Here is a 27,947-nt window from a genome sequence, read left to right on the forward strand (position 1 = left end):
ACTTTGGTTGATAAGATAATTTTATTATTTTAATAACCGACATATTTACCTGGAGATTAACCCACATTTAACTCTAAAAAGGCAAACATAATAAACACGTAGTTGTATCAGTCAGAAATGGAGTTTCCTTACGTTATCAAAAAAGTCCGCTCAAGAAGGTGAGTTTCAACAATTTCGCACATTTCCTCGAGGAAGATCTCCTTGTAGCCTCACCAAAAACGGCAAGCAAACCACAATCCACCGGCTGATGACCAAAAGCGGCCAATTAAATCTTCAACTGAGCCACGTTCCGTACTACAAATACTACCGTTTTACCAAAGACTTTGCCAACACTCTCGTTTCCATCCGTTGGAGATGGGTAACTCTGGTGGTAATCCTCACCCACATGTTCTTCTACTTGGCTTTCGCCGGAATTTGGATGTTAGATGCGTGGTTCAGTGGAGATCTCCAAGAAACGAAAGTCTCTGAACAGTGTGTCTCTGGTGCTCACTGTTTCACTGGTTATTTACTCCTGAGTATAGAAACTCTCACTACCACAGGCTACGGGTATCTTTTCCCAACGGAAAAGTGCCGATTCGCATGGTTTAATCTAATGCTCAGCACCCTCGTGTCGATTTTTCTAGACGGGGCGTTCATTTCTGTTGTTTTCTTGAAGATTTGCAAACCGATGAAAAAGGACGGATTGGCTTTCTTCAGTAAGAAATGCGGGGTGAGTGGTAAAAATCCAGCGAGTTTAAAATCTGTCTCAGATTTGTTTAAGAAACGGGAAACTTTGCCTCGTGTTTAAAATCAATGATTATTTGAACAAACATGGGATTGAGCCCGAAGTCACCATTTATTTTATCAACACGAGTGACGGCATGGAAAGAAATTTTTCCGTGGAAATGCAAGAGCTGCAAGTCACCTCAAGTGGAATGTTTCTGTGGCCGACGGACGTCGTGCATGAAATCAACGAGACGAGTCCTTTCTGGAAGTGGACAGCGAGCGATTTTATGAATAACAGGTACCAAGTTAACGCAATAAAAGTAGAGTCACCTTAATCTGATTACAATAAGAATCAGATTGGAACAGAGTGAAACTAGTTTTTACCTGAACGAGCCAGTTTACCTTTCTTGTTTCAGATTCGAGATATTTGCGATTCTTTCCGGGACTTCTCTGGTTACAAATCAGTACTCGACCAGTCAAACTTCCTATTTAAACGACGAAATTCTGTGGGGTTTCCGGTTCAAGTCCTGCATGGAATACAACGACAAGTTGCAACAATACACGATTAATAAACAAGACGTTTTCAAACTCGTCCCTTGTGATACGCCACTGTGCAGTTCGAGTATGCTGAGGACAATACAAAACGAGCTGGAAGCAAGAGAACACGTGGAATCTAACGGATAAATTATGGTGGTTACCATGACATTGTGATAGCAGCCTAGGCTGATAAAGTGCACATTTTCGGCCCCCGTGGTAACAAACATAGTAAAGTTAAATAAAACCACTTTAATATCGTCTTTATTTACAACATAATACTAGATACTCATTCGTTTACCGCTAATAAAATAAATACTTTATACAGCATTTCTCTAATTGAAGACTTGATCATTGTAACATTTACTGCAATTCGAAAACGGACTAATTGTTACTACGCTTGATATTACTTTGATTATTACTGTTTTTAAGTTTGCTAAGTGATTAGCATGCACCGAAATTCTGTACATGTCTTTTATATACAACTAACAGCACCGAAAGTTACAGAAATAACACTTTGTGCCACAGCACCAGAAGGAAACGATAAAAATAAAAATGACAATGAAATACAAAAAAAAAAAAAAAATAATAGAAAATATCACACGATAAACAAACTAAAACGAAAATTGACTTATTGCGCGGATGTTCTTTCTATTGATTACAAAAATAAATACTGCTAAGACCTCTAAAACAGCCCCCCTTTCCGCCCGAACAACAACGAACTCAGAGTACCCAAAGTCGAAGTTTGTTCCGGCTCAGGAAGTTTCTTCGTTGAAACAGTCCCTAGATCAGAACGTGTCACTCCTTGTCGCCGCTGCTTCCTCGAACTCAGTTGCTCAAGTCTCTTATTCAAGGCGCCGCTGCCAGGTCTCCCCGGGATGCCGAGTCCAGACGATTTTTCTTGAATTAACATTGAACATTAAAGAGACGTGGAGTCAACATAGTGACTTACTTTGTACAGGAAGAATGTTTGGCGGCTTCTTGGATGTGCTCTCAGGATGACTTGGTAAGAGACAAGTTAACTGAGCCATTGGACTAGTTAGAGCGGGGCGCGTGTAGAGTCCTGCTGATATGGAGAGAGCGCCGGGGGCCCCCATGAGGTTGGTTATGCCGATGCGCTCGATTTTGCCTATGAGGCTCTAAAACGGAGCGGCGGGTGAGAAAAATACAGACACACAACAAACAAAATGTCAAATCAAACATGCAAAAAGGTGCTAGGAAATTTATTTATTTTTAACAACGATTTTCATCAACTTGGTGGGTTAATTTACTCTCATGCAACTGTATTTTTATTCAATGTTAAACATAGCGTCCACTATAAAAAGAGCAGCAAATGACTTATTTACCTCCGCTCGTTCGGGTTTGCTACGTTTCCCTTTGATCTTCTTTTTAGCACCACCTCCTACAACTGTATCTTTAATGAACTGCGGCACAGAGCTTAAGATAAGTTGAGGGAAACTGAGCGGTTCCGGCGAGTGACTCCGCGAATGCAAAGGAGTTTCGTCTGGACTGTTACAAGGCGTCGCTGTGGGAGTGAAGCTGTTGGCTCCACAAGGAGTGTTAAATGCCGAAGGCGTCGCAGCTTTAATCCCTGCAAAGTTAAATTAGACAATGGCGAGAATGAGTGTGCCGAACCTCTCTCGTTGAGGATTTTCGCGAGTCCGTAGGTTGTCGAGAAGGTACTGCAAGAGTTTCTTCTACTTAACTGTCCTGGCGTCTGAGGTGGAGAGTTCTGTATACTCGAACACACCGAAGCAACGCGACTTCCTCGGTTACTCGGCGTGACGAAGGTTCCATCGTCCGGGTGCATCACAGTACTGTTTGTCAAAGTGTAAGTAGGAGCCAACGAATCGAACATTTTCCCCGGATTCGTGTACTCTTCGTCCTCTTCCAAGTCGCTTAGGCCGTACGATTCCAATCCCATTTCCTCCAGCTCTTTACCGCCTCGGATTTTCACTCCAGGTCTCTCCTCCAGGAGGCCGCCGAACGTCGGTTGGGCCAACTGCGACCAGTGGTGGAGGGTCTGCGACCCTTCCATGGGTTTCACGATTTGGAGCTTCTCCGGTAATTTCCACCCCATGTAATTACCGGAGCCTGTCGACATGAGACTGTCGGGCGTTCGACAGCCGAAGGGGAGATACGCGTCGCCTTCGTACCCCCCGTAAGTGGGGCCATGTTGGAGGTTGGCTCTGCGGGCGAGGACTTCTCCAGGGGTGAGGCGCTTAAGAGCCGCTTCTAAGTCGGCGGCGCCGGGGACGCCAGGGATGCCTTTCTGTGCCGCTCCTCTGGAAAAAGTGAGAAAAGTGGATGAAATAATCAAATTTATTGGATCTTGATGTTGACAAAAATTATGCAATTTATTTACAAAGGCCAAATTTCGACAAAAAATGCAGACGCGCGTTTTGATAGCAATGCTACTATCATTAGAGCGATGATTAAACTAAAAACTAGCAAATAATTCGTCCTTATATGCTAAAAGCGTTGAGTTCATTATTACAATTTTGTTCCTAAATAATTCTAGACTTTTGTAGAAATTTACAATTGTTTACATTTTTAATTAAACGAAGCCAAGTTTCATCAATGTGGCGCTTGATTTTTCGAACCTTCCAATTAATTAATTAATTTTTAATTCCTTTGTGAATCTAAATTTGTTTAATGGAAAACTCAAAAGCCTGTAAACAAGAAAATTCAGACGCGCCATCTTATTTATATTGAGGACAATGATGGAAGTCTGCAGTGATGTAGCGAAGAGTACTGGTTTCTTTCCTATAAACATCAAACTCTAATCTGTTGTTATTTTTAATTACAAACACAATTGTGTCTAAAAATGGAAGCTTTCCGCCTTTCTCTATTTCGCAAGTAAATTTAATCGTTGGATAACAGTGATTCAATATTTGACTTGTTTGTATCAAAAATGGCAAGAATGTCGTCCACATACCCAATCCAGATTTTTGTAAAATATTCAAGCTCAGATTCAAGTTCCTTTTCAAAACGGCTCATAAAAAGGTCAGCAATGAACGGAGACAATTCATGCTGGAAGAAGAAATTCCCGGAAAATTTCCAAAATCCTTGTTTGTTGACTTATAATTTTCTAATTTGGTACACTTAATACGCAAGTGCTAATTAGTAACCTGTCCAAATTCATTCATTCATTGCCGTGGCGTCAAAATTACTAAAATTACAGCTTTTAATTAAAAAAAATTGAAATTTTCAGTTCATTCCTAGTATAACAAATTCCAAAATTTGTGTCTGTTGGTCTATAATTTTGTAATTTCGCACAGTTTATAAGCAAGTCTAAATTAGTAACCTCCCCAAATTTCACTGACGTTGCGTTAAAATTATCAAAGTTACAAATTTAATAAAAAAAAATGAAATTTTTAGATCATCTCCAAAATATATTTTTTTTAAATTTCTCGCTGCCCTACAATTTGGCACAATTAATAAGTAAATCAAAATTAGTATCCTCTCCAAAATTCAATGCCGTGGGGTCAAAATTACCAAAGTTAGAGATTTTAATAAAAACAATTAAAAATTTTCGGTTCATTTCCAAAATAAAAAATTCCAATTTTTTTCCTTCTCCCCGTATAATTTTGTAATTTGGCACAATTAATAAGTAAGTCTTAATTAGTAACCTTCCCAAATTTAATTGCCATGGAGTTAAAATTACCAAAGTTACAGGTTTTAATTAAAAAAAATTGAAATTTTCGGTTTATCTCCAAAATAAAAAATTCCATTTCTTTCCCTTGCGCCCTACAATTTTGTAATTTGGCACAATTAATAAGTAAATCAAAACTAGTATCCTCTCCAAATTTCAATGCCGTGGGGTCAAAATTACCAAAGTTAGAGATTTTAATAAAAACAATTAAAAATTTTCGGTTCATTTCCAAAATAAAAAATTCCAACTTTTTTCCTTCTCGCCGTATAATTTTGTAATTTGGCACAATTAATAAGTAAGTCTTAATTAGTAACCTTCCTAAATTTAATTGCCATGGAGTTAAAATTACCAAAGTTACAGGTTTTAATTAAAAAAAATCGAAATTTTCGGTTTAATCTCCAAAATAAAAAATTCCATTTTTTTCCCTTGCGCCCTACAATTTTGTAATTTGGCACAATTAATAAGTAAATCAAAATTAGTATCCTCTCCAAATTTCAATGCCGTGGGGTCAAAATTACCAAAGTTAGAGATTTTAATAAAAACAATTAAAGATTTTCGGTTCATTTCCAAAATAAAAAATTCCAATTTTTTTCCTTCTCGCCGTATAATTTTGTAATTTGGCACAATTAATAGGTAAGTCTTAATTAGTAACCTTCCCAAATTTAATTGCCATGGAGTTAAAATTACCAAAGTTACAGGTTTTAATTTAAAAAATCGAAATTTTCGGTTTATCTCCAAAATAAAAAATTCCATTTTTTTCCCTTGCGCCCTACAATTTTGTAATTTGGCACAATTAATAAGTAAATCAAAATTAGTATCCTCTCCAAATTTCAATGCCGTGGGGTCAAAATTACCAAAGTTAGAGATTTTAATAAAAACAATTAAAGATTTTCGGTTCATTTCCAAAATAAAAAATTCCAATTTTTTTCCTTCTCGCCGTATAATTTTGTAATTTGGCACAATTAATAGGTAAGTCTTAATTAGTAACCTTCCCAAATTTAATTGCCATGGAGTTAAAATTCCCAAAGTTACAGGTTTTAATTAAAAAAAACCCGAAATTTTCGGTTTATCCCCAAAATAAAAAATTCCATTTTTTCCCCTTGCGCCCTATAATTGTGTAATTTGGCACAATTAATAAGTAAATCTAAATGAGAAACCTTCTCAAATTTCATAGCCGTTGCGTTAAAATTAACAAAGTCACATATTTTAATAAAAAAAAAGAAATTTTTGCTACATCCCCAAAATAAAAAATTACAGAATTTCTCCCTGCCGCCCTATAATTTTGTAATTTGGTACAGTTAATACGAGTTTTAGTTAGTAACCTCCCCAAATTTCATTGCCGTGGACCTAAAACTACCAAAGATAGAGATTTTTTAATAAAAAAATATTCCTTGACGATGTCCGGGTTGAAGTTGTTTTCAACTAGGAGTTCTTCCATCCAAAGAAGTGTTTGTGGAACGGGGACACTTGGAAATAGAGAACTTACATCGAATGGAACTAATAATTCACCCTCTTGCAACTGTTCGTTTTTGATTTTATTGATGAATTTAAGAGAATTTTTGACTGCAAGATTATTTTTTACTGATTTTTCGTTAAATTATTAAATTCATTTGTCCACCATTTTGAAAGTGAAGTCGGAGCATTAATGGCCAAAACAATTGGTCGTACTGACTTCCCCGGTTTATGAATTTTTGGAAAACAATACAATTTTTTTTACAACCGAGTCGTAAATATTTAATCTAAACTTAAGCTGAGGGGTAATAAGGTTGGTACATTTTTTGTGTTAGCGACTTCTCTGATTATTTTGAGCAATGGGTTTTTCTTAGTGACTGATAAAGACCATTGGTTATTAGGTTGTTCACCCTTTCATAATAATCCTGTTTGTCTATAATAACAACCTTAACCTTTATCAGCCTTAACATAAAAGCAATCTTTCTGTTTCAAGGATTCTACACTGTGACTGGGTTAAATTACGAGACATTTTTTGCCTGCACGCCTTCCTGACAAAATGTTTCTAGCAGGTGGCTAACTAAATTTCAAACCCTTGAGATGAATGATTTTCAACAATATCGAAATTATTTGTTAGTTTTTAGTTTAATCTTCGCTCTGATGATGGTAGCATTGCACCAGCGACGAAATTTGGTGTTTGTCATAAATCGTATTTTTCATACTGGATGAACCAATCTCTGCAAACTTACGGATATCCTTCATCCGAATCCGTCTGACTGTACTCGGTGTCGGAGTGTCCAGTGGAGTCAATACTGGGATACCCAAGAGAACTGCTGCTATAAATAGACCCTGAAGACCTCCTCAAGTCGCTCACTTGGGGTCTCACGCTCATCCTCGGCCCTCCGCCGGCCATCGCCGTGCTGCTAACATATCCACCGATCCCTGAGTGTAAACTACCTAAACTATCAGCACTGCTGAGGGAATTCTGGGAAGCACAGCGCACAGTCTCGAAGACTTTCTTATATTGAGGCCTAAAACAGCGCAAAATCACCCATGATGGTACGAATTTAGCATCACCACGTACACCATATCGGGATTTGAGATTCCTGAGTCTGTGCTCAACTCCGAGTGCATTGACATCTCAAGTTCGCTGTGCAGACTATCGAACGGCTGAGACGTCGCGGCTAAAGATGAGAACATGGCGATGCGAGCACCTGGAGTTTGTTTCTTCCGTAATTTCCTCAACTGTTCTTGCGTGTCTCGAAGGAGAGCTTCCACTTCATAGTAGCGAGCTTTGAATTCCGACAGTTCGATTGCTAAGCTGCCTTGGTTGTCCTTCGTGATCTGCAGGAGACCACTGAGCTCGTAGTTTTCGGACATGAACTTGCTGATTTTCTCTTCGTTGTCTTTCAGCTGCGATTGCAACGTGAAGATTTGCTCGTGCTGGAGCCTGTTTTCCTCCTTTTGCCGGTCGAGTTCATCCTCTAAATAGCCCATGCTGGTGTTGGCGCAAGCTGCAAACAAACTGTAGAAACGAGCTTAGTTCATTCTTTGCCTTACTTAGCTGTCCGGTTAAGTCCCTCAACAGCATTTGCTCCTTTTCTTCGACAGTCTCTGTGTCTCGTGCCAGCCGATTGTATTCGGTTTTTAGGGCTTTATTTTCCTCTTCTAAACCAGCTGCAAAAAATTGGGTAATGACAGAGACTGATTTCGCTACGTAAGATCTAAATAAATACACGCTTCCTTGCCAGAAGTGTTATATTTGCATGACAGAAAAAAATTGAGGACATGAAGATTTGCTTACACATTCTTTTCTGCATCAATTCCAGATTAATTCTTCCGCTCGAGCCGGTCTCAAAGACCGACTCATCCATATCATTCGTAAGAATTTGGATGAGTTCGGTTTTCTTATGAACTTCATGGCTGAGTTGTGTTATTTTTTCTAAAGCTGCTTTGAGATCGGTTTCTAGGGATGCTATGGTATTCTCAAGTTTGCTGTTGGTTTGAAGGAGTTCCTTGCCGATGCGGGCTGTTAATTCCAAGTCTTTTTCTTTCTAAAAAAACAACAAAAAGTGATGAACTGACAAAAATTACAATAAGAGATGTTGGTATAATGAAAACCTAAATGAAATTAGTAGCAAGCAGTGTCACCAACTCACCTCTTCCAGAAGCCTAGTGACCGCTTCTATGTCATCGTAGGTCTTGGTCATTTGGCTCACCCGGTTACTACATAGAACTAAAAAGTGAAATCATTTACAAATACCTATCATCTACATTAACCGCCCGATAAACAACACAAAAGCCCAGATATGTTATCATTTAAAGTAGTCTAAAAGATACAATCGCATCAGTGCCAATTCCATAATCCCACCTTACCAAAAATAGCTAAATTACCAAGATTATCACAGTTCAGGTAAATATTGACACGTTGACGTAACAATTTTTGTGTTAAGAAGCGTTTTGTCTCAATAAAACGCTAAAAATCTGCGGTTAAACTTAAATGGGACATGTAAACAAAAGCGTGTAAATTTAGTCGCCGCCCCCACTCTTCCGGGTGAAAAATTGATGGATTGATCACGAGGTGCGCATTATTAGTTTCAAGTATGAGCGATGGAGTGGATAAACTAAGGTCGAATGTATTTAAGTGGTCGCAATTAATTGTTTTCCATAATCAGGTGAAAAAATGACCTTTTGTACGCAACAGTTGACACTGAGTTCTTATTTTTGTGGTGAAAAAAGTTGAACTTGACACTTTAATGTGTACTGTTATAGAACAAAAGAGTTGAGTTCCAGGTTAAACATAATAGACATGTCGAAAGGTGGAACTTCTTCAATTTTCATTGTCGTGGCGTCAAAATTGCCAAAATTACGAAATTGTGGATTCGCAAAAAAAAATTCTAAAATTTGCATTTCTTGTTCTAAAATTTTGTAATTCCTCTCAGTTAATTAACGACTCTAAAGTAATAGCTCCTGCATCGAAAGCTGCATCTTCTAAAATTTTCATTGCCTTAGCGTGAAAACTACTAAAATTACGAAAATTAATAGAAAATAGTCCAAGTTTTTGTGAATTCTTAAAAGAAAAATTCTAAAATTTTAATTTTTTGTTCTACAATTTTGTAATTTCTCTCAGTTAATAATCGATTAGAAAGAAATAACTCCTGGTAGTTTTATTGCTTTCGATCTAAAACTATCAGTTATGGAATTTTATAGAAATGGTTGCAATTTTTAGCTCATTTTGGGAAGACATAAAATTGTAAAAAAAATTTTCGTTGTTCGAAAATTTTCTAATTTGGCACAGTTATTAAACGTATCGAAAGCTGCGTCTCCCCCAATTTTCACTGCCGTAGCGCAAAAATTACTAATATTACGAAAATTTGTAGAAAATCGTCCAAGTTTTGGTGGATTCTCAAAAGAAAAATTTCTAAAATTTGCATTTCTTGTTCTAAAACTTTGTCATTTCTCTTAGTTAATAAACAACTCTAAAGAAATAACTCCTGTAAGTGTCATTGCCTTCGAACTGAAACTATCAAAGTTATGGAATTTTATATAATAAATGGTTCAATTTTTGACTCATTTTGGCAAGACAAAAATTCTAAAAATTGGTTCGAAAATTTTTTAATTTGGCACAGTTATTAAACATCAAAAGCTGCATCTCCCCCAATTTTCATTGCCTTAGCGTCAAAATTACAAAAATTACGAAATTGTATAGAAAATAGTCGACATTTTTGTGAATCCTCAAAAAAAAAATTCTAAAATTTGCTTTGCTTGTTCTAAAATTTTGTAATTTCTCTCAGTTAATAAACGACTCTAAAAAAATAACTCCTGCAAGTTTCGTGTCTAGGGTCTAAAACTATCAAAGATATGTATTTTTTTTAGAAATGGTCGAAATTTTTTGCTCATTTTGAGAAGACAAAAATTCTAAAAATTCTATTCGTGGTTCGAAATATTTCTAATTTAACACAGTTATTAAACGTATCGAAAACTGCATCTCCCTCAATTTTCACTGCCTTAGCGTGGAAACTACCAAAATAACGAAAATTTATAGAAAATAGTCAAAGTTTTGGTGGATTCTCAAAGAAAAAATCTAAAATTTTCATTTTTTGTTCTAAAATTTTGTAATTTCCCTCAGTTAATAAACGACTCTAAAGAAATAACTCCTGCAAGTTTCATTGTCATCGGTTTAAAACTATGTCATAGAGTTTTTTAGAAATGGTCGAATTTTTTTTTTGCTCATTTTGGGAAGAGAAAAAATTCTAAAAATTTTCTTCGTGTTTCAAAAATTTTCTAATTTGGCACAGTTATTAAACGTATCGAAAGGTGCATCTCCTCCAATTTTCATTGCCTTGGCGTGGAAACTACTAAAATTACGGAAATTTATAAAAAATTGTCGAAGGTTTGGTAGATTCTCAAAAGAAAATTCTAAAATTTTCATTTTTTGTTCTAAAATTTTGTAATTTCTCACAGTTAATAAACGACTTTAAGAAAATAACTCCTGCAAGTTTCATTGTCTTCAGTCTAAAACTCACAAAGATATGGAGTTTTATAGAAATGGTCGAAATTTTTTGCTCATTTTGGGAAGACAAAAAAATCTAAAAGTTCTATTAGTTGTTCGAAAATTTTCTAATTTGGCACAGTTATTAAACGTATCGAAAGCTGCATCTCCTCCAATTTTCAATGTCTTGGCGTGGAAACTACTAAAATTACGGAAATTTATAAAAAATAGTCGAAGGTTTGGTAGATTCTCAAAAGAAAATTCTAAAATTTTCATTTTTTGTTCTAAAATTTTGTAATTTCGCACAGTTAATAAACGACTTTAAGAAAATAACTCCTGCAAGTTTCATTGTCTTCAGTCTAAAACTCAGAAATGGTCGAAATTTTTTGCTCATTTTGAGAAGACAAAAAGTTCTAAAAATTCTATTCGTGGTTCGAAATATTTCTAATTTAACACAGTTATTAAACGTATTGAAAGCTGCATCTCCCTCAATTTTCACTGCCTTAGCGTGGAAACTACCAAAATAACGAAAATTTATAGAAAATAGTCAAAGTTTTGGTGGATTCTCAAAGAAAAAATCTAAAATTTTCTTTTTTTTGTTCTAAAATTTTGTAATTTCCCTCAGTTAATAAACGACTCTAAAGAAATAACTCCTGCAAGTTTCATTGTCTTCGGTTCAAAACTATGTCATAGAGTTTTTTAGAAATGGTCGAATTTTTTTGCTCATTTTGGGAAGAGAAAAAATTCTAAAAATTTTCTAATTTGGCACAATTATTAAACGTATTGAAAGCTGCAACTCCCCCAATTTTCATTGCCTTAGCGTCAAAACTACAAAAATTTCGAAATTATATAGAAAATAGTCGAAATTTCTGTAGACCCTCAAAGAAAACTTTCTAAAATTAGCATTTCTTGTTCTAAAATTTCGTAATTTTTCTAATTTTGCAATTTCCCTCAGTTAATAAACGACTCTAAAGAAATAACACGTGCAAGTTTCGTTGTCTTCGGTATCAAAAATATGGAATTTTTATAAAAATGAGCCCAATTTCTGGGTCCCTTCAAAAAGACCAAAAAATTCTAAACTCATTTTCGATTTCTTTAATTTCGTGCACCAAATAAACACATAAATTAATAAATCCACCAAATTTCAGTGCATAGACGTTAAAACTGTTGGTTTTACAAAATTTAATGGCAAATTTTGGATTTATAGTTCGACCTCCAATTAAAAAATTCCAAAACTATTCCTCTCATTCTAAAATTCTATAATTTCGTGCCCCACAGAAACGGATCTAAATAAATAAATTCGTCACATTTCGGTGCTTTCACATTAAAACTGTCCGTTTTACAAATGTTAACAGCAACAGATTTCATTTAGTGATAAACCGACCACGACACCAACCCATGGTTTGTCGTATTCCGAGACAGATTTCACCTGACAACTTCAAGACTGATAACAAAAAGATAATAATCGATTACGAGAGCAAACATGTTTACATGCTTGTTTACTTCCCATCTTTATAAACAATGACGTATCAATGACAAGATTACAAAAAAATCCGTTAAAATATCCACAAGTTTTCCACTAAAACTAGTTAATTTGGGTTATATAATGGACTATAAAAACATGAATAAATTAATTGAAACGGCACAATAAAAGAACAATAACATATCTGCACTAAAAGCACTCGAATACTTACGAAAGTAATTGAGAGTTTCTCGGATTTGATCCGGAGACAGTTTCAAATCGGCTTCGTCAATCTGCAACGCTGGAGACGGTATGAACCAATCTTGGTTTTCGTAACCTGCATAATAAAAACCCACACGAATGTCAAAAAACTGCACGAAATCGACGCACCTCAACCATCATATCACAAGACAATCGTTACACTAACAGATAATAACCACCCGTCCTTGAAAAAAACGGTCGTTGCCGATTTTTCTTCGTTTCGATAATAGCGCAATTCCAAACTTTGCACGCACGACCAAGCATAGCTTCAATTAGACTGAGTGTTACGTTTGTTATCGCGCCGTTAAATTTTATGGGGAATTTTAAGTATGACCCACATAAAAAAAGTGTACTTACCTCCGAACTTCGTAAGAGTGTCGGCTCTCAACTTGTATTTGGGAATTTGTTCTTCCAAAAGACTGATAATCTCCACTTCGGGAAGCGATTCTCCACTGCACAACTCTGGTAATGAAGAAAATCACTTGTTAGTACAGTTTATATTGAAAGAAAAGATCATGTGAAACAGCACAAGGCAAGCACGAATAAGAAAATATTCAATCTTAATAATAACAGTACCGGTAAAGTATCAATTCACACACTAACAATCGCATATGCACACGGGTAAAACAGATGCTGGAAGATACTCAAGAAAAAATGCAAAAATTGTAAAGAAAGTATCAAAAGAAAGTAATCTGATGCTGAGGAGAATATCAATCTTTGAGCGGTTGATGCTCTTCAATTGAATGCAAGGATCGTGGTAACTATAACGGTAAGAAAGAATTAAAAAAATATGCTAATTTAAAATACATCTCTTCATCTTTTCCGTGATAAAGTGCTTGTTATTCATGAATTGTCTTCATAATTCAAGGCTATTTTCGTTTGAAGCTGGAGGAATAAACCACAGAAATTATTTTGTAAGAAAACAACGGTGTTATTTAGAAGTTTATTAGATTTTATAGAAATAACTCCTAAAAATTTTATTGAATTCGGTCTAAAACTATCAAAGTTAAGGAATTTTATAAAAATCGTCGAAATTTTTGACTCATTTTGAGAAGACAAAAAATTCTAAAAATTTTCTAATTTGGTTATCAGTTTTCTTGCCTTAGAGTGGAAACTACTAAAATTACAAAAATTTATAGAAAATAGTCGTTTTGTGGATTCTTAAAAAAAAAATTCTAAAATCTTCATTTTTTGTTCTAGAATTTTGTAACTTCTCTCACTTAATAAACGACTTTATAGAAATAACTCCTACAAGTTTCATTGTCTTCGGTCTAAAACCAACAAAGATATGAAGTTTTATAGAAATATGTAGTACGAATTTTTTGCTCATTTTGGGAAAATAAAAAATTCTAAAAACTTTCTTCGTTGTTCAACAATTTTCTAATTTGGCACAGTTATTAAACGTATCGAAAGCTGCATCTTCCCCAATTTTCATTGCCTTAGCCTGGAAATCACTAAAATTACGAAAATTTGTAGAAAATAGTCAAAATTTTTGTGGATTCGTAAAAGAAAAATTTATAAAATCTTCATTTCTTTTTTTTTAAATTTGTAATTTCTTTCAGGTAATAAACGACTTTATAGAAATAACTCCTACAAGTTGCATTATCTTGGGTCTAAAACTAACAAAGATATAGATTTATTGAAATAGTACGATTTTTCTGCTCATTCTAAAAATTTTCTTCGTGGTTGAAAAATTTTCTAATTTGGCACAGTTATTAAACGTATCGAAAGCTGCATCTCCCCCAATTTTCATTGCCTCAGAGTGGAAACTACTAAAATTACAAAAATTTACAAAAAATAGTCGAAGTTCTTGTGGATTGTCAAAAGAAAAATTTCTAAAATTTTCATTTCTTGTTCAAAAATTTTCTAATTTCTCTCAGTTAATAAACGGCTCTAAAATAGTAACTCCTGCAAGTTTCATTGTCTTCAGTCTAAAACTAAGAAAGATATGGAGTTTTATAGAAATAATCGGAATTTTTTGCTCAATTTTTAAACACAAAAAATTCTAAAAAATTTCTTTGTGGTTCGAAAATTTTTCAATTTGACACAGTTATTAAACGTATTAAAAGCTACATATCTCGCCCAATTTTCATTGCCTTAGCCTGGAAATCACTAAAATTACGAAAATTTGTAGAAAATAGTCGAAATTTTTGTGGATTCTTAAAAGAAAAATTTCTAAAATTTTCATTTCTTTTTTTTAATTTGTAATTTCTCTCAGGTAAAAAACGACTTTATAGAAATAACTCCTACAAGTTGCATTATCTTGGGTCTAAAACTAACAAAGTTATAGATATATTGAAATAGTACGATTTTTCCGCTCATTCTAAAAATTTTCTTCGTGGTTGAAAAATTTTCTAATTTGGCACAGTTATTAAACGTATCGAAAGCTGCATCTCCCCCAATTTTCATTGCCTCAGAGTGGAAACTACTAAAATTACAAAAATTTACAAAAAATAGTCGAAGTTCTTGTGGATTGTCAAAAGAAAAATTTCTAAAATTTTCATTTCTTGTTCAAAAACTTAGTCATTTCTCTTAGTTAATAAACAACTCTAAAGAAATAACTCCTGTAAGTGTCATTGCCTTCGAACTGAAACTATCAAAGTTATGGAATTTTATATAATAAATGGTTCAATTTTTGACTCATTTTGAGAAGACAAAAAGTTCTAAAAATTCTATTCGTGGTTCGAAATATTTCTAATTTAACACAGTTATTAAACGTATCGAAAACTGCATCTCCCTCAATTTTCACTGCCTTAGCGTGGAAACTACCAAAATAACGAAAATTTATAGAAAATAGTCGAAGTGTTGGTGGATTCTCAAAAAAAAATTCTAAAATTTTCATTTTTTGTTCTAAAATTTTGTAATTTCCCTCAGTTAATAAACGACTCTAAAGAAATAACTCCTGCAAGTTTCATTGTCTTCGGTTCAAAACTATGTCATAGAGTTTTTTAGAAATGGTCGAATTTTTTTGCTCATTTTGGGAAGAGAAAAAATTCTTAAAATTTTCTAATTTGGCACAATTATTAAACGTATTGAAAGCTGCAACTCCTCCAATTTTCATTGCCTTAGCGTCAAAACTACAAAAATTTCGAAATTTTATACAAAATAGTCGAAATTTCTGTAGACCCTCAAAGAAAACTTTCTAAAATTAGCATTTCTTGTTCTAAAATTTCGTAATTTTTCTAATTTTGTAATTTCTCTCAGTTAATAAACGGCTGTAAAAAAGTAACTCCTGCAAGTTTCATTGTCTTCAGTCTAAAACTAAGAAAGATATGGAGTTTTATAGAAATAATCGGAATTTTTTGCTCAATTTGGAAAGACAAAAAATTCTAAAAAATTTCTTTGTGGTTCGAAAATTTTTCAATTTGACACAGTTATTAAACGTATTAAAAGCTACATATCTCGCCCAATTTTCATTGCCTTAGCGCCAAAGAAACCAAAATTACGAAATTTTATAGAAAATTTCTGTGGATTCTCAAAAGAAACATTTCTAAAAATTTCATTTCTTGATCTAAAACTTTGTAATTTCTCTCAGTTTAATAAACGACTCTAAAGAAATAACTCCTGCAAGTTTCATTGTCTTCGGTTTAAAACTATGTCATAGAGTTTTTTAGAAATGGTCGAATTTTTTTTGCTCATTTTGGGAAGAGAAAGAATTCTAAAAATTTTCTTCGTGTTTCAAAAATTTTCTAATTTGGCACAGTTATTAAACGTATCGAAAGCTGCATCTCCTCCAATTTTCATTGCCTTGGCGTGGAAACTACTAAAATTACGGACATTTATAAAAAAAAACTTCTGCGAGTTTCGTTGCATTCGGTCCAAAACTAAGTTCGAATTTTCTAGAAATGAAGAGAAGCAAGAGAGAATTAAAAAAATTGTAAGCTAATATAAAATAAATCTATTCAGCTTATTCCGCGATTAAGCTGTGTGCTATTCATGAATTATTTTTATAATTCTAGGCAATTTTCGCGTGAAGCTGAAGAAGTAAACCACAGAAATGATTAAGAAATTAAGAAACCAACGGTGTTATTTAGAAATTCAGAAATTCGTCACAATGATAAGAAGATGAAAAAACGTTACTATTTAAGCATCAAGCTCGCAAAATAAAGAATAATTACTCATTTCTGAATTTGTTTTTCTTACTTTATACTATTCTTTTTCCTGTCTTTTTATTCCTGACTGTACCCAACTTTGGAGATGAGCGAATGTCGACTCAAATTAGAAATGATGCCATTCAAAGCCTCGTAAATATTTACTTTACACTTTGCGATCACATAACTATTCTCAGTGTTGCAATTTTGACTCCAATGCACGTCGCATTGCGAAGGTAATATCAATAATATTGACTTATGAATGGATTATATAACAAAATCCATAACAATACACTTTTTTTCTTATTGTGCAAATGGGAAATTTACGATTTGTTGCACAATAGATACATAAAGATGTTAACCACAACGAAAAAAGCTACTGTGTGGTTTATTAATTAGTAATAATACAGGGTGTTTTTGAAATGCATCGACAAAAAGCGTGTAGAAATGCCTTGACACAATTTGAGCCTATTAAGACAAAAAAGTTTTAGTAAAAGTCTTGTTGTTTTCGAGTTAAAATTACACAAAAATTTCAATAAATTTGCTTGTGCGCCACTGATTTTGAAAAGTTAAGAAACTCAAGTTGCTGGTTGCTTAGGAAACAAGCCATTCCAGCTGCGTTTTTTTGCCAGTGGTGTAAAAAGTTCAAAGGATTGGGGTTAATTACACCTTGTCAGTTTTTGACCTAAAAATTGGTTTTTCATACTTCATACTCCTTCTAGAATAGCACAAAAAAAATTTATCCATGCATTTAAAAAACACCCTGTATACAGAGAATTCATTACGGGACAATATTATCACGATCAGGTTGAAATTCCGCCGGAAATTGGCCACTTTCCCGGCACCTCCACCATTTTGTGTAGGCAATGTTGGGACAATTTTGATGCAATTTTTCCAAATTTTCACCACTTTTTCGAGACAATCAAAGCCGCAATGGTAGTTAAATCAAAGTAATTTAGATCCAATGCAGTTTTTATTGAAATAAATATTTGCATAGTTAGAACAAAGTGGCAACTTCAAATCCCATTACATAACAAAGCTACATCTTTATTTACTTACATTTTAAATAAGAAATTAGTTAAAAACCTTCGGGTCGTTTCTATTTTCCGTTTTTTTCACTATTTTTAAAAGAAACTAATTTCAGGTTGTGTAAGATGCGCTGCTTAAAAACTTTGTTATCTGTTGAGAAACTACAATATCGTGGCCTCGCATTTTGCGAGAATCAATATTTCGCGACCAAAAATAGTTGTACGGTTTGTTATGAAATCTAAGCAAACCTAAAGGTAATGATTCATCTCAAAAACTTGCGAAACATACTAGAGCATCACAGGGAATTCTGATATCTAGTGAATACAATAAAATTTCAGAAACTTTTTAGGAGTACATTTTGGTTAATTTCCGTGTGATTTTATCCAACTTTCCCTTAATTACTTGTGATTTCGGAAAACTTCCCCTGATGTCATTGTGATTTCGTCCAACCTCTCCTTATTTTTTTGCAATTTTGTCTAAATTCCCCTGAATTCCTTGTGACTTCGTCCAACTTTCTCATAATTCCTTGTGATTTTGTAAAACCTTCCCTGATTTCCGTGTATTTTTATCCAATTTCCCCTTATTTACTTGTAATTTCGAAAAACTTCCCCTGATTTCCGTGTTTTTTCGTTCAACATCCCCTTATATCCTTGTAATTTTGTATAACTTCCCCTAACTTCCTTGAGATTTCGTCCGATCTCTCCTTATTTCCTTGCGATTTCGTCTAAATTCCCCTTATTCCCTTAAAATTCTTCAAATTTTCTATTAATTGCCCTTGATGTCCTAACGATTTCTGATTTCTTAAGACTAACACACCGATTTCCCAAGGAGGTTTACCCCTCGATTTCACGAGTGCGCCCAATCTCACCCTCCACCTCTTGAATAATGAATTACACCCCATAAGATGCACCGCTAAACAAACTAATCGACCATCACAAGCCATCGCAATTCGCAACGAAACATTTTTAGAAACGGCCGTCACGTTTAAAAATATCCACGAGACGTAATTTTACATCGAAACAGCTGTGCCTTTTTACCTACAATAAATCAACGAAATAATTTTTTCCACTTTCACTTTTATTAACAAGTGAAATCGGATTGGTAGCCACATTTGTGGTTATCGACCTTGATTTATCTTATCGCCAGATGCCGCCACTATCCACAGGATGGTTCATAATTCATAAAAATAATTAGCATGCTTAATGCATCCGAATGACGTAAATCTGAGTGTGGCACTGAACAAAAATAAATCGTGGAAGCATTGTTAGAGTGCTGCGAAAGATGTGAAACGGATAAGTGCTACTACTACTTACTAGGAATAAAGTCCTGTTAACATCCTGCGGGTGGAAAAATGAACAAAACTGTTAGAAAAAAAAACGACTACAATGGAATCGTGACCTGACTTAATTATTATTCTATTGGTCTTTTATTAACGGAAATTCGTAAGCGGATGCAGGAAATCCATGATAGAAACAGGGCAAATTGTAAACTTGGCCAGTGGAAATAGAACGCGCATTTATAGCCTCTTGCAGGTACTACATAACACACAGCAAAAGAATGCACTTTACAAGATGCAGATTCGTAACGGTGCATTTACACTCACGCTGCACCCATAAAATTTAGATGAATATGTAAATTTACATGACACATGAGTCAGTGCAACGCTTTAAATAGGTGCTAACGTTTAAACGTCTTACGTAAACGAATGTCGATGTTCAGAGATGAAGGTTTTTCAATTGTCTTGAACTTTGAGCACCTCATGCGTGGTTGAACGAAACAATGATATTTTCAAGTATCCAATTTTAATGTGCATATAAAACCGAGTGAGAAGAATCGATTATTTACTTCATTACTGCTGTTCGATGATTCATTATAATGCTTCCACTATCTCGAAATATTAAGTCACTGAAATAACTAAAATTATAAATTGATCGTCCGAGGAAAAATTAAGGCCTAGCTGCATTCTCTCCTATTTTCTTAAACCGGTTGTGCAAGCAGAGGTCACATGCGTTCAACACTCATAGAAAATAGATTTTTTACTTTTTAACACTGAATCATCTCCGATTAAATAACACCACTTAAGAGACAATGGACTAATTATTAAGAAAATCTGAAAAAACGTGTAATTTCCATAAATTAATGACAATGTATGTACGCAAAAAATTATTTACTTCCGGTAATAGAAAACTTTGATCAATTAGTGCGATAAAAAGAGAAGCGAATTATCCTTTCATTGTGATAAAACAGAGAATCACACACTTTCTGTGATAATGATGAATGAAAATAAGACTTACGCATTATTCTTGGCACGCTCTAACTAAAAAAAGTGTTTAATTATACGTTCTATTTGATTAGATCACGCCGAGGTGTTTATTATACATTCTTTAAAACAACTGCCGTATTTAGATGTGTGAACAACGGTGGGCAATTTCATTTGTTTATGGTGTTTTAGCACAAAAGAGATGGTTTTGCTTTCCAGCTTATTGTTGCGCTCAAAGTGCGTATTCAGGAACGTCCCAGAAATAGGATTTTTTAATGCACCTGCACTGACTGGGTTGTTCAACACTCTGTATAACATAATGCAAAATTGTAAAATTTTGTTTGAAAGACTTTAATTCTTATAATACGAATAATTTCAATCAATAATGTGGATAATTTGGTATATTACGGTTCTAAAAATTCTAATCATTAATTAAAATTTCCACTAATTTTTATAAAATTTCGTAACTTTGACAAATTTATTCTAAAAGAATGAAATTTGAAGGCTTTAATAATTGCGACGTGTTTATCAGCTATGCTAAATTTCAAAATTTTTGAGCAAGGAACTGGGATTTTTGGAAAATTTTTCTTCCAAGTGCTCACCAAAAATTTCCACTAATTTTTATCAAATTTCCTAACTTTGACAATTTTATTCCAAAAAGAGTGAAATTTGGTGGTTTTAATAATTGCAACGTGTTTATCAGCTATGCTAAATTTCAAAATTTTAGAGCAAGGGACTGAATTTTTAGAAATTTTTATTTTGGGGCGCACCAAAAATTTCCACTGAGTTTCATCAAACTTCGTAACTTTGTCAATTTTTCTCATAAAACAGTGAAATTTGAAGGTTTTAATAATTGCGACGTGTTTATTAGCTATGCTAAATTTTAAAATTTTAGAGGAAGAGACTGAATTTTTAGAAATTTTTATTCCGAGTGCACACCAACAATTTCTACTATTTTTATCAAATTTCGTAACTTTGTCAAATTTTGTCCTAAAACAGTGAAATTTGGTGGTTTTAATAATTGCGACGTGTTTATCAGCTATGCTAAATTTCAAAATTTTAGAGCAAGGAACTGGGATTTATAGACATTTTTATTCCAAGTGCGCACCAAAAATTTCCTCTAATTTTTATCAAATTTTGTAACTTTTAGACAATTTTATTCCAAAAAGAGTAAAATTTGGAGGTTTAAATAATTGCGTGTTTATCAGCTATGCTAAATTTCTAAATTTTAGACCAAGAGGCTGAATTTTTAGAAATTTTTATTTTGGGGCGCACCAAAAATTTCCACTAATTTTCATCAAACTTCGTAACTTTGTCAATTTTTCTCCTAAAACAGTGAAATTTGAAGGTTTTAATAATTGCGACGTGTTTATTAGCTATGCTAAATTTTAAAATTTTAGAGGAAGAGACTGAATTTTTAGAAATTTTTATTCCGAGTGCGCACCTACAATTTCTACTAATTTTTATCAAATTTCGTAACTTTGTCAATTTTTCTCCTAAAACAGTGAAATTTGGTGGTTTTAATAATCGCGACGTGTTTATCAGCTATGCTAAATTTCAAAATTTTAGAGCAAGGAACTGGGATTTATAGACATTTTTATTCCAAGTGCGCACCAAAAATTTCCTCTAATTTTTATCAAATTTTGTAGCTTTTAGACAATTTTATTCCAAAAAGAGTAAAATTTGGAGGTTTAAATAACTGCGTGTTTATCAGCTATGCTAAATTTCTAAATTTTAGACCAAGAGGCTGAATTTTTAGAAATTTTTATTTTGAGAGCGCACCAAAAATTTTAGTCTTTATGTCTGTCTTCAGTAACAATCGGCAATAATAAAGTTAAAATTAGTTATAATTAAAGCAAGGGACTGAATTTTTAGAAATTTTTAATTTTGGGGCACACCAAAAATTTCCACATTTTTATCAAATTTCGTGTCTTTCACAATTTTATTCCAAAAAGAGTGATTTTGGAGGCATTAATAGTTGTTTATGACATGTTTATCAGCTGTGCCAAATTTCAAAATTTTAGAGCAAAAAATTTAATTTTTAGAAATTTTTATTCCGAGCGCGAATCAAAAATTTCCACTAATTTTTATCAAATTTCGTAACTTTGTCAATTTTATTCTAAAAAAAGTGAAATTTGGAGGCTTTAATAACTGCGGCGTGTTTATCAGCTGTGCAAAATTTCAAAATTTTAGACCAAGAGGCTGAATTTTTAGAAATTTTTATTTTGAGAGCGCACCAAAAATTTTAGTCTTCATGTCTGTCTTCAGAAACGATCAGCAATAATGAAGGTAAAATTAGTTATTTCTTGTAAATTTTCAAAAAAAAATCGCTAAATCTTGAAAACGATTAGTCCTACGAAAAATATGATAATTTTTTTTTTGTTGCAAATTTGATAAGGTACAATTTTGATAACAGTCATACGTGACAAGATATTTCCAAAGAATTCTTTTCTTTGACATTTACCACCGCGTATATTTCACTCAATAATTTGAATAATTCGGTATATTACGGTTCTAAAAATTATAATTATAATATATTTATGTAAATTGCAGTAATTAGATCGATCAAGATTGCTGCGTAACGAAAATTGCCAATAGAAAATAGAGAAAGTAAATAAATGGGCTATTATATCGTTCATATTTTCAGATTTGAACCGTTCGAAAAAGGCATTCCGTGCGAGTTTTACACTATGCTTTTTCTACAACTGCACATATTCATTCATCCGTGCAAACAAAACATGTTTTTTTTAAGAATTAAAGAACCTTTAACCGACTGCCAACCCGTAAAAACGAAAAAAAAAAAACATTACCAACCAAAAACGTCGATGAATATAAAATCCCAAAAAGAACAAAACCCGTGCGAAATAAAGCGTGTAACACCAGCTTTAGCGAATGCGGCGCGACTGGCCCCATCATCATACCATCGTTCCAATTGGAGAGGACTTGACTTTGTTTCTCCCAGTCTTGAATGTTGACGGGTCGTCCGCCTCGTACTCTAGGCCTTCCTGTCATGTGCTGCATCCTCCCGACGACGCCGGACGGCTCTCATGCATCTCGCCGCATCGTACAATACCGTACCACCGCAAACACCAACACAATTTCACTGAATGGGAGCTCTGCTTCTGGTGTGTTAGTTCGTTGGCTCGACGTCGAGATGCTTTTTGGAAACGCTCCAACACGTTTACTCGGCGAAATTTCAAGTGAACTGTGTCGTCTTCGACGGGGTAATTATGCAATTTTTATGCTTCACGCTACCAGACACGTTTAATTGATTCATTTGCAATGTGAACGTCGGATTCGGTGTTGAGCGGTAGCGCACGGAAGGTGCAAACCAACGAAAAATCTTAAGGGATGTCGAGGTTAACAACACATGCTCTAATTTATCCGCACAAATATTTTCATAACTTAAACAATATGTGAAATTCACATGACTGTTTTAAGAACAATGTAATCATCATATAAACAAAACATGCAACTAAATTTAATTTAATTTGACTTGCATGAAGTTTCATTATTTCGGGCCGAAATTACGAAATTCTTTCTTTCAAACCTGCAATGTTTACTTATGTTTGAGCGCTATAATTATGTGCGGTGTGAAGAAAAGAAAGAAAATCGGATGTGACGTATTTATAGAAATCCATTTATAACATGAGAAAATGCAAACTATTTTTGATGACGACGAGCCGACAGACAACGGAAACGAAATTTCACATTTTAACCCAATAAGCAATAGGCGATAATCTTATCAAATGGAGTTGACAAACTCAAAGAGTAGGTCAATCAATAGTTCGCGACCTAAAAATATTCCGGATTTGCGAACACCGTAATCACAACAAAACAGGCAAATTTGGTGAATTTCACAAGTTAAATCGTGGGAAAAAGGTGAAATACAGCAACTAATTTAATCTGGTATTTTTGAATAGGAAACTAAAAAGACGTTTGGAGGTCATAAAAGTGTGCGTGAGACTGCAGAGGTTTACACCTACACCGTGTAAGCACTGTTAACAGATAAATCACACGAGTTTTTTTAATTTGAGATATTTATAAGATGTTTCTTTACGTTCATAATATTAGTACCACAAAAATTATCTATGTAGCCAAATGCTGGAGATGTTAAAGCGGCAATTTCAGTTTGTTTGACATGTGCTTTGTCAAATTTAATTAAACAGGCGTACCAACACGTTTCAACGAAACGTTTATAAAGTGTACTAAATTACAGGATTTTAGATCACGAATTACGAATTTTAGAAATTTTTATTTCTCGGCAGGACTCGAAATTTTGATTTTTCTAATACATACTGTAAATTCGACAATTTTGACGCTAATGTAATCAGATTTGGTGGAACTGTTACTCAAGAGGCGTCTATTATTTAAATTACAAAATTTTAGACGATAAATTGCAAATTTTAGAATTTTTTTCTGGAAAGAACTTGAAGTTTTCTAATACATTCTGTGAATTCGACAATTTCGTTGATAAAGAATCAAATTCCGTGGAAATGTTACTTGCAAGACGTTTATTACGTTTACTAAATTACAAATTTTTTATCATGAATTTCGAATTTTTCCTTTTTCGAAGTTTTTCGAATTTTCGACAATTTTGACGCTAAAGTTGTAAACTTTGGTGGAAATGTTCCTTTAAAAGCGTTTATTGAATATATCAAATTACAGAATTTTTGAAGCGAACGCAAAAATCAAACGCAAAATTCATTCATTCCTTTAGAATCTACGAATTTTGCAGATTTCGTGAAAATTTCTGCTGTTTTCTTGAGATTTAGCCGTTGAATTTTAATAAAAACTGGTAGTTTTTTAAATTTAGAGCTTTACTGTGCGAATCCAACCCAGAAAACGGCCAGAATGAACGAAAAATCGTCATTTAGCATCGAAATAAGCGGATTTCTCCATGAATTGTTAGGAAATCAGTCGAAAATCAGGGGAAATAATTATGACATCAGGGGAAATCAACAGAAAATCAGAGGAAGTTAGACAAAATCGTAAGGAAATTAGGGGAATTTTGTCGAAATCACAAAGATAAGGAGAGTTTAGACGAAATGACAATTAGATTAGGGGAAGTTTACGAAATCACGAAGAAATTAGGGGAATTTAGACAAAATCACAAAAAAATAAGAGGAGGTTAGACGAAATCACAAGAAAATCAGGAAAGTTTAGACGAAATCATAGGCAAATAAGGAGAGGTTGAACCAAATTACAAAGAAATCAGGAGAATTTAGACGAAATCACAAAGAAATCAGGGGAAGTTAGGCAAAATCACAAGGAAATCAAGGAAATTTAGACGAAATCACACGGAAATAAAGAGAAAATGGACCAAATTTAGTTTATTAGATTTCGAGCTCGGATTTCTCCATAAATTGTTAGGAAATCAGTCGAAAATCTGGGGAAATAATTAGGACATCAGGGAAAATCAACTGAAAATCAGAGGAAGTTAGACAAAATCGTAAGGAAATCAGGGGAATTTTGTCGAAATCACAAAGATAAGGAGAGTTTAGACGAAATGACAATTAGATCAGGCGTAGTTTTACGAAATCACAAAGAAATTAGGGGAATTTAGACAAAATCACAAAAAAATAAGAGGAGATTAGACGAAATCACAAGAAAATCAGGAAAGTTTAGACGAAATCATAGGCAAATAAGGAGAGGTTGAACCAAATTACAAAGAAATCAGGAGAATTTAGACGAAATCACAAAGAAATCAGGGGAAGTTAGGCAAAATCACAAGGAAATCAAGGAAATTTAGACGAAATCACACGGAAATAAAGAGAAAATGGACCAAATTTAGTTTTATAGATTTCGAGCTCCACTGTGCAAATCCAACCCAAAAAACGGCCAGAATGAACGAAAAATCGTCATTTAGCATCACCATAAAATTCTAGAAAATTTCACCATAAAATTGTAGAAAATTTCACCATAAAATTGCAGAAAATTTCACCATAAAATTCTAGAAAATTGCAATCAATTGTTTATTTTAGTCACAATATCAGAAATCTGTTATCTTACTTCTACGTTTTGATTAAACTGCTACGAAGATAGCTGTAAACACAATCGCGGCCTAATTCAAACACCACTTTATCGACAGTTTGGAAATTTGAGTGTAGACTATGCAATACTGTCAATTCGACGTGCAAATTTCTATCAATTTGATCAAAACTGACAGTTATAATAAAATTCGTCAAATGAGTCATGGAAAGAAAAAGATATTTCTCTTCAGATCAGAATCCTGAACTGATAAGATAAAAATTATCGGTGACACATCTTGACGTATGAAACTATGACGTGTGAAATTATTTTTTTAGGTCGGAAGACTGTTAAAAATGCAAAAAATGCAAAAAAAGAAAAAAAAAATTGCTAATGCCATCACGAGAAAGCAATTAATTCAATGGGGCTAAAGTAAATAAGATTTGCTAAATTTTCTTTAGACTCCAAAACCCCAAGAAGTTTTATTATAATTTTATTTATCACTCACCCAGACGAGTTTTTCGCCGTTTATTTTTAAAATCAGTGCACGAGCTTTACAAAAAACGTCGAATCTATAAAATCAGAATTCCCTCAGTTCTTGCGCCAACGATGGAACATAAAAAAGAAGACGTGAATTGAAAAAGTGAAGCTAACACAATCTTCAGCAAAAAGCCATTCTGAAACTGCACAAAAAGCCGCAATCGAGAATAATGATTGGTGTAAATGGAAACGTGTCTCGTTGCACGTCGCATCTAACTCCACTGATATTCAAAGTTTTTTGTCGTCACTTGTATTAATAAAAAACTGACTTGATTGATATGATAATAACACCTGTGTTGTCCCTCACCAACCAACCCAACATTGTGTAATTCATTACCTTAATGATTTAATCGATCGGAAGCGTTTACATAAACGCTTAATAAAACCCAGGGAGAATAATTACAATAAAATTTTGTTATCTACGCAGAGAGAAAGAATTCCAGACGCTTTTGATTAAGTACCAATATTTCCGTCCGAAGAAGAGATGAAAGGTTTATCGAAAATTTACGATCAATGATCATATCATTAATCCTCGTTCTATTTCGAGGAGAAAAGAAGCGGAAAAAAACGTGCAGAAATGCATGCGTGAGGAAGCCGAAGAAGAACTCACCAGTAAGAGTTTCCTGGTCCCGTGAAGAAACACCTACTTCTAGCGCGCGCTGGGCGCCACTCGTGTCTTCCGGGGCTGCCAGCTTGGATATCAACACGATTCACTAAGCCTAGAAATAAGAAAAAAATGTTCACATTCGGTGAAGTTTGCTATATTATCTTTACGACGAAGGTGACATTGTTAAGCCGCTAATTACGAATTAAATAGACTTTCGCATCAATCATTTTGTTGCAAAGTTCAAGTAAAGAAATTAACTTTTATGTAAAAATGAATGCACTAACCATTGCGGCGCAATATGTATTTTCCCAAAAATAAAACTTATTTCCAAACAATTCGATACACTACACAAACTACATTGTTTAGAACTTTGAAAAAATCGCGATGCAAACTTGTACGACCAATTACAGTTATCACCTTACTATATAATTCATTGTTCACAATACATATATCTACTTCAAATAGTAGATAAAATGCTTATCGTTGAGTTTAATTGCTTTCTTTGATCAAATATGGTAAAGTTAAAAAAATTAACTTATTTAATGGCTCGCTTATGAAGGTACCGAAAACCACAATGGGAAAACTGAGGAAGCCAAATATTAAAATAGTAGATTCGTTTTTGCTGTTTCGTTCTTTTAAAAATTGCGAAATTTCTTTTGCGTCTAGCAACAAACATGCAACTGTAATTTAGTTCTGAATAATTAATTGTTTATATTGTTGGTGTTCGTATTATACTGAACAAATAGTACAAACAAAAAGCTTATTGGTAACAATAAATCCTTATCTTTTAATTTATTGCAGTAGAGAAAAATGCAACAAAAAGAGAGAGCGTTATATGCAATTTCAAACGAAGTAGTATGACAGGAGTAATTTAAACCACAACCTGTTTTAA

The 27,947-nt window shown here is 33.8% G+C and overlaps 2 protein-coding genes across 4 annotated transcripts; one reads left to right on the forward strand and one right to left on the reverse strand.

Annotated features, from left to right (window-relative positions):
* The first annotated feature begins 48 nt into the window (after nucleotides 1-48).
* Nucleotides 49-1,525, forward strand: LOC148169083 (inward rectifier potassium channel 2-like). Its single transcript, XM_088045716.1, has 4 exons — nucleotides 49-158; nucleotides 208-709; nucleotides 750-1,003; nucleotides 1,122-1,525. The coding sequence occupies exons 1-4, from the start codon at nucleotides 118-120 to the stop codon at nucleotides 1,387-1,389; spliced, it is 1,065 nt and encodes a 354-aa protein (XP_087901842.1). The 5' UTR covers nucleotides 49-117; the 3' UTR covers nucleotides 1,390-1,525.
* Nucleotides 1,487-27,145, reverse strand: milt (trafficking kinesin-binding protein milt). Of its 3 annotated transcripts, none has more exons than XM_088045708.1 (12): nucleotides 27,059-27,145; nucleotides 12,916-13,020; nucleotides 12,530-12,634; nucleotides 8,503-8,579; nucleotides 8,148-8,397; nucleotides 7,904-8,020; nucleotides 7,428-7,857; nucleotides 7,093-7,374; nucleotides 2,875-3,524; nucleotides 2,586-2,830; nucleotides 2,192-2,378; nucleotides 1,487-2,139 (listed from the first exon to the last, which is right to left on the reverse strand). In XM_088045708.1, exons 4-12 carry the CDS (start codon nucleotides 8,551-8,553, stop codon nucleotides 1,925-1,927), a joined length of 2,427 nt encoding a protein of 808 aa, XP_087901834.1. In that variant the 5' UTR covers nucleotides 8,554-8,579; nucleotides 12,530-12,634; nucleotides 12,916-13,020; nucleotides 27,059-27,145; the 3' UTR covers nucleotides 1,487-1,924. The 3 variants fall into 3 exon arrangements, with proteins under 3 accessions (XP_087901834.1, XP_087901832.1, XP_087901833.1); XM_088045706.1 differs by lacking the exon at nucleotides 27,059-27,145 and adding an exon at nucleotides 22,860-23,059; XM_088045707.1 differs by lacking the exons at nucleotides 12,916-13,020; nucleotides 27,059-27,145 and having other exon boundaries at nucleotides 8,503-8,569; nucleotides 12,530-12,613.
* Between the last annotated feature and the right edge of the window lie 802 nt (nucleotides 27,146-27,947).

This window comes from Gnatocerus cornutus, chromosome 9 (genome assembly GCF_029298725.1).
Source record: "Gnatocerus cornutus isolate USDA-ARS CGAHR chromosome 9, icGnaCorn1.1, whole genome shotgun sequence".
NCBI classification, from domain to species: Eukaryota; Metazoa; Arthropoda; class Insecta; order Coleoptera; family Tenebrionidae; genus Gnatocerus; species Gnatocerus cornutus.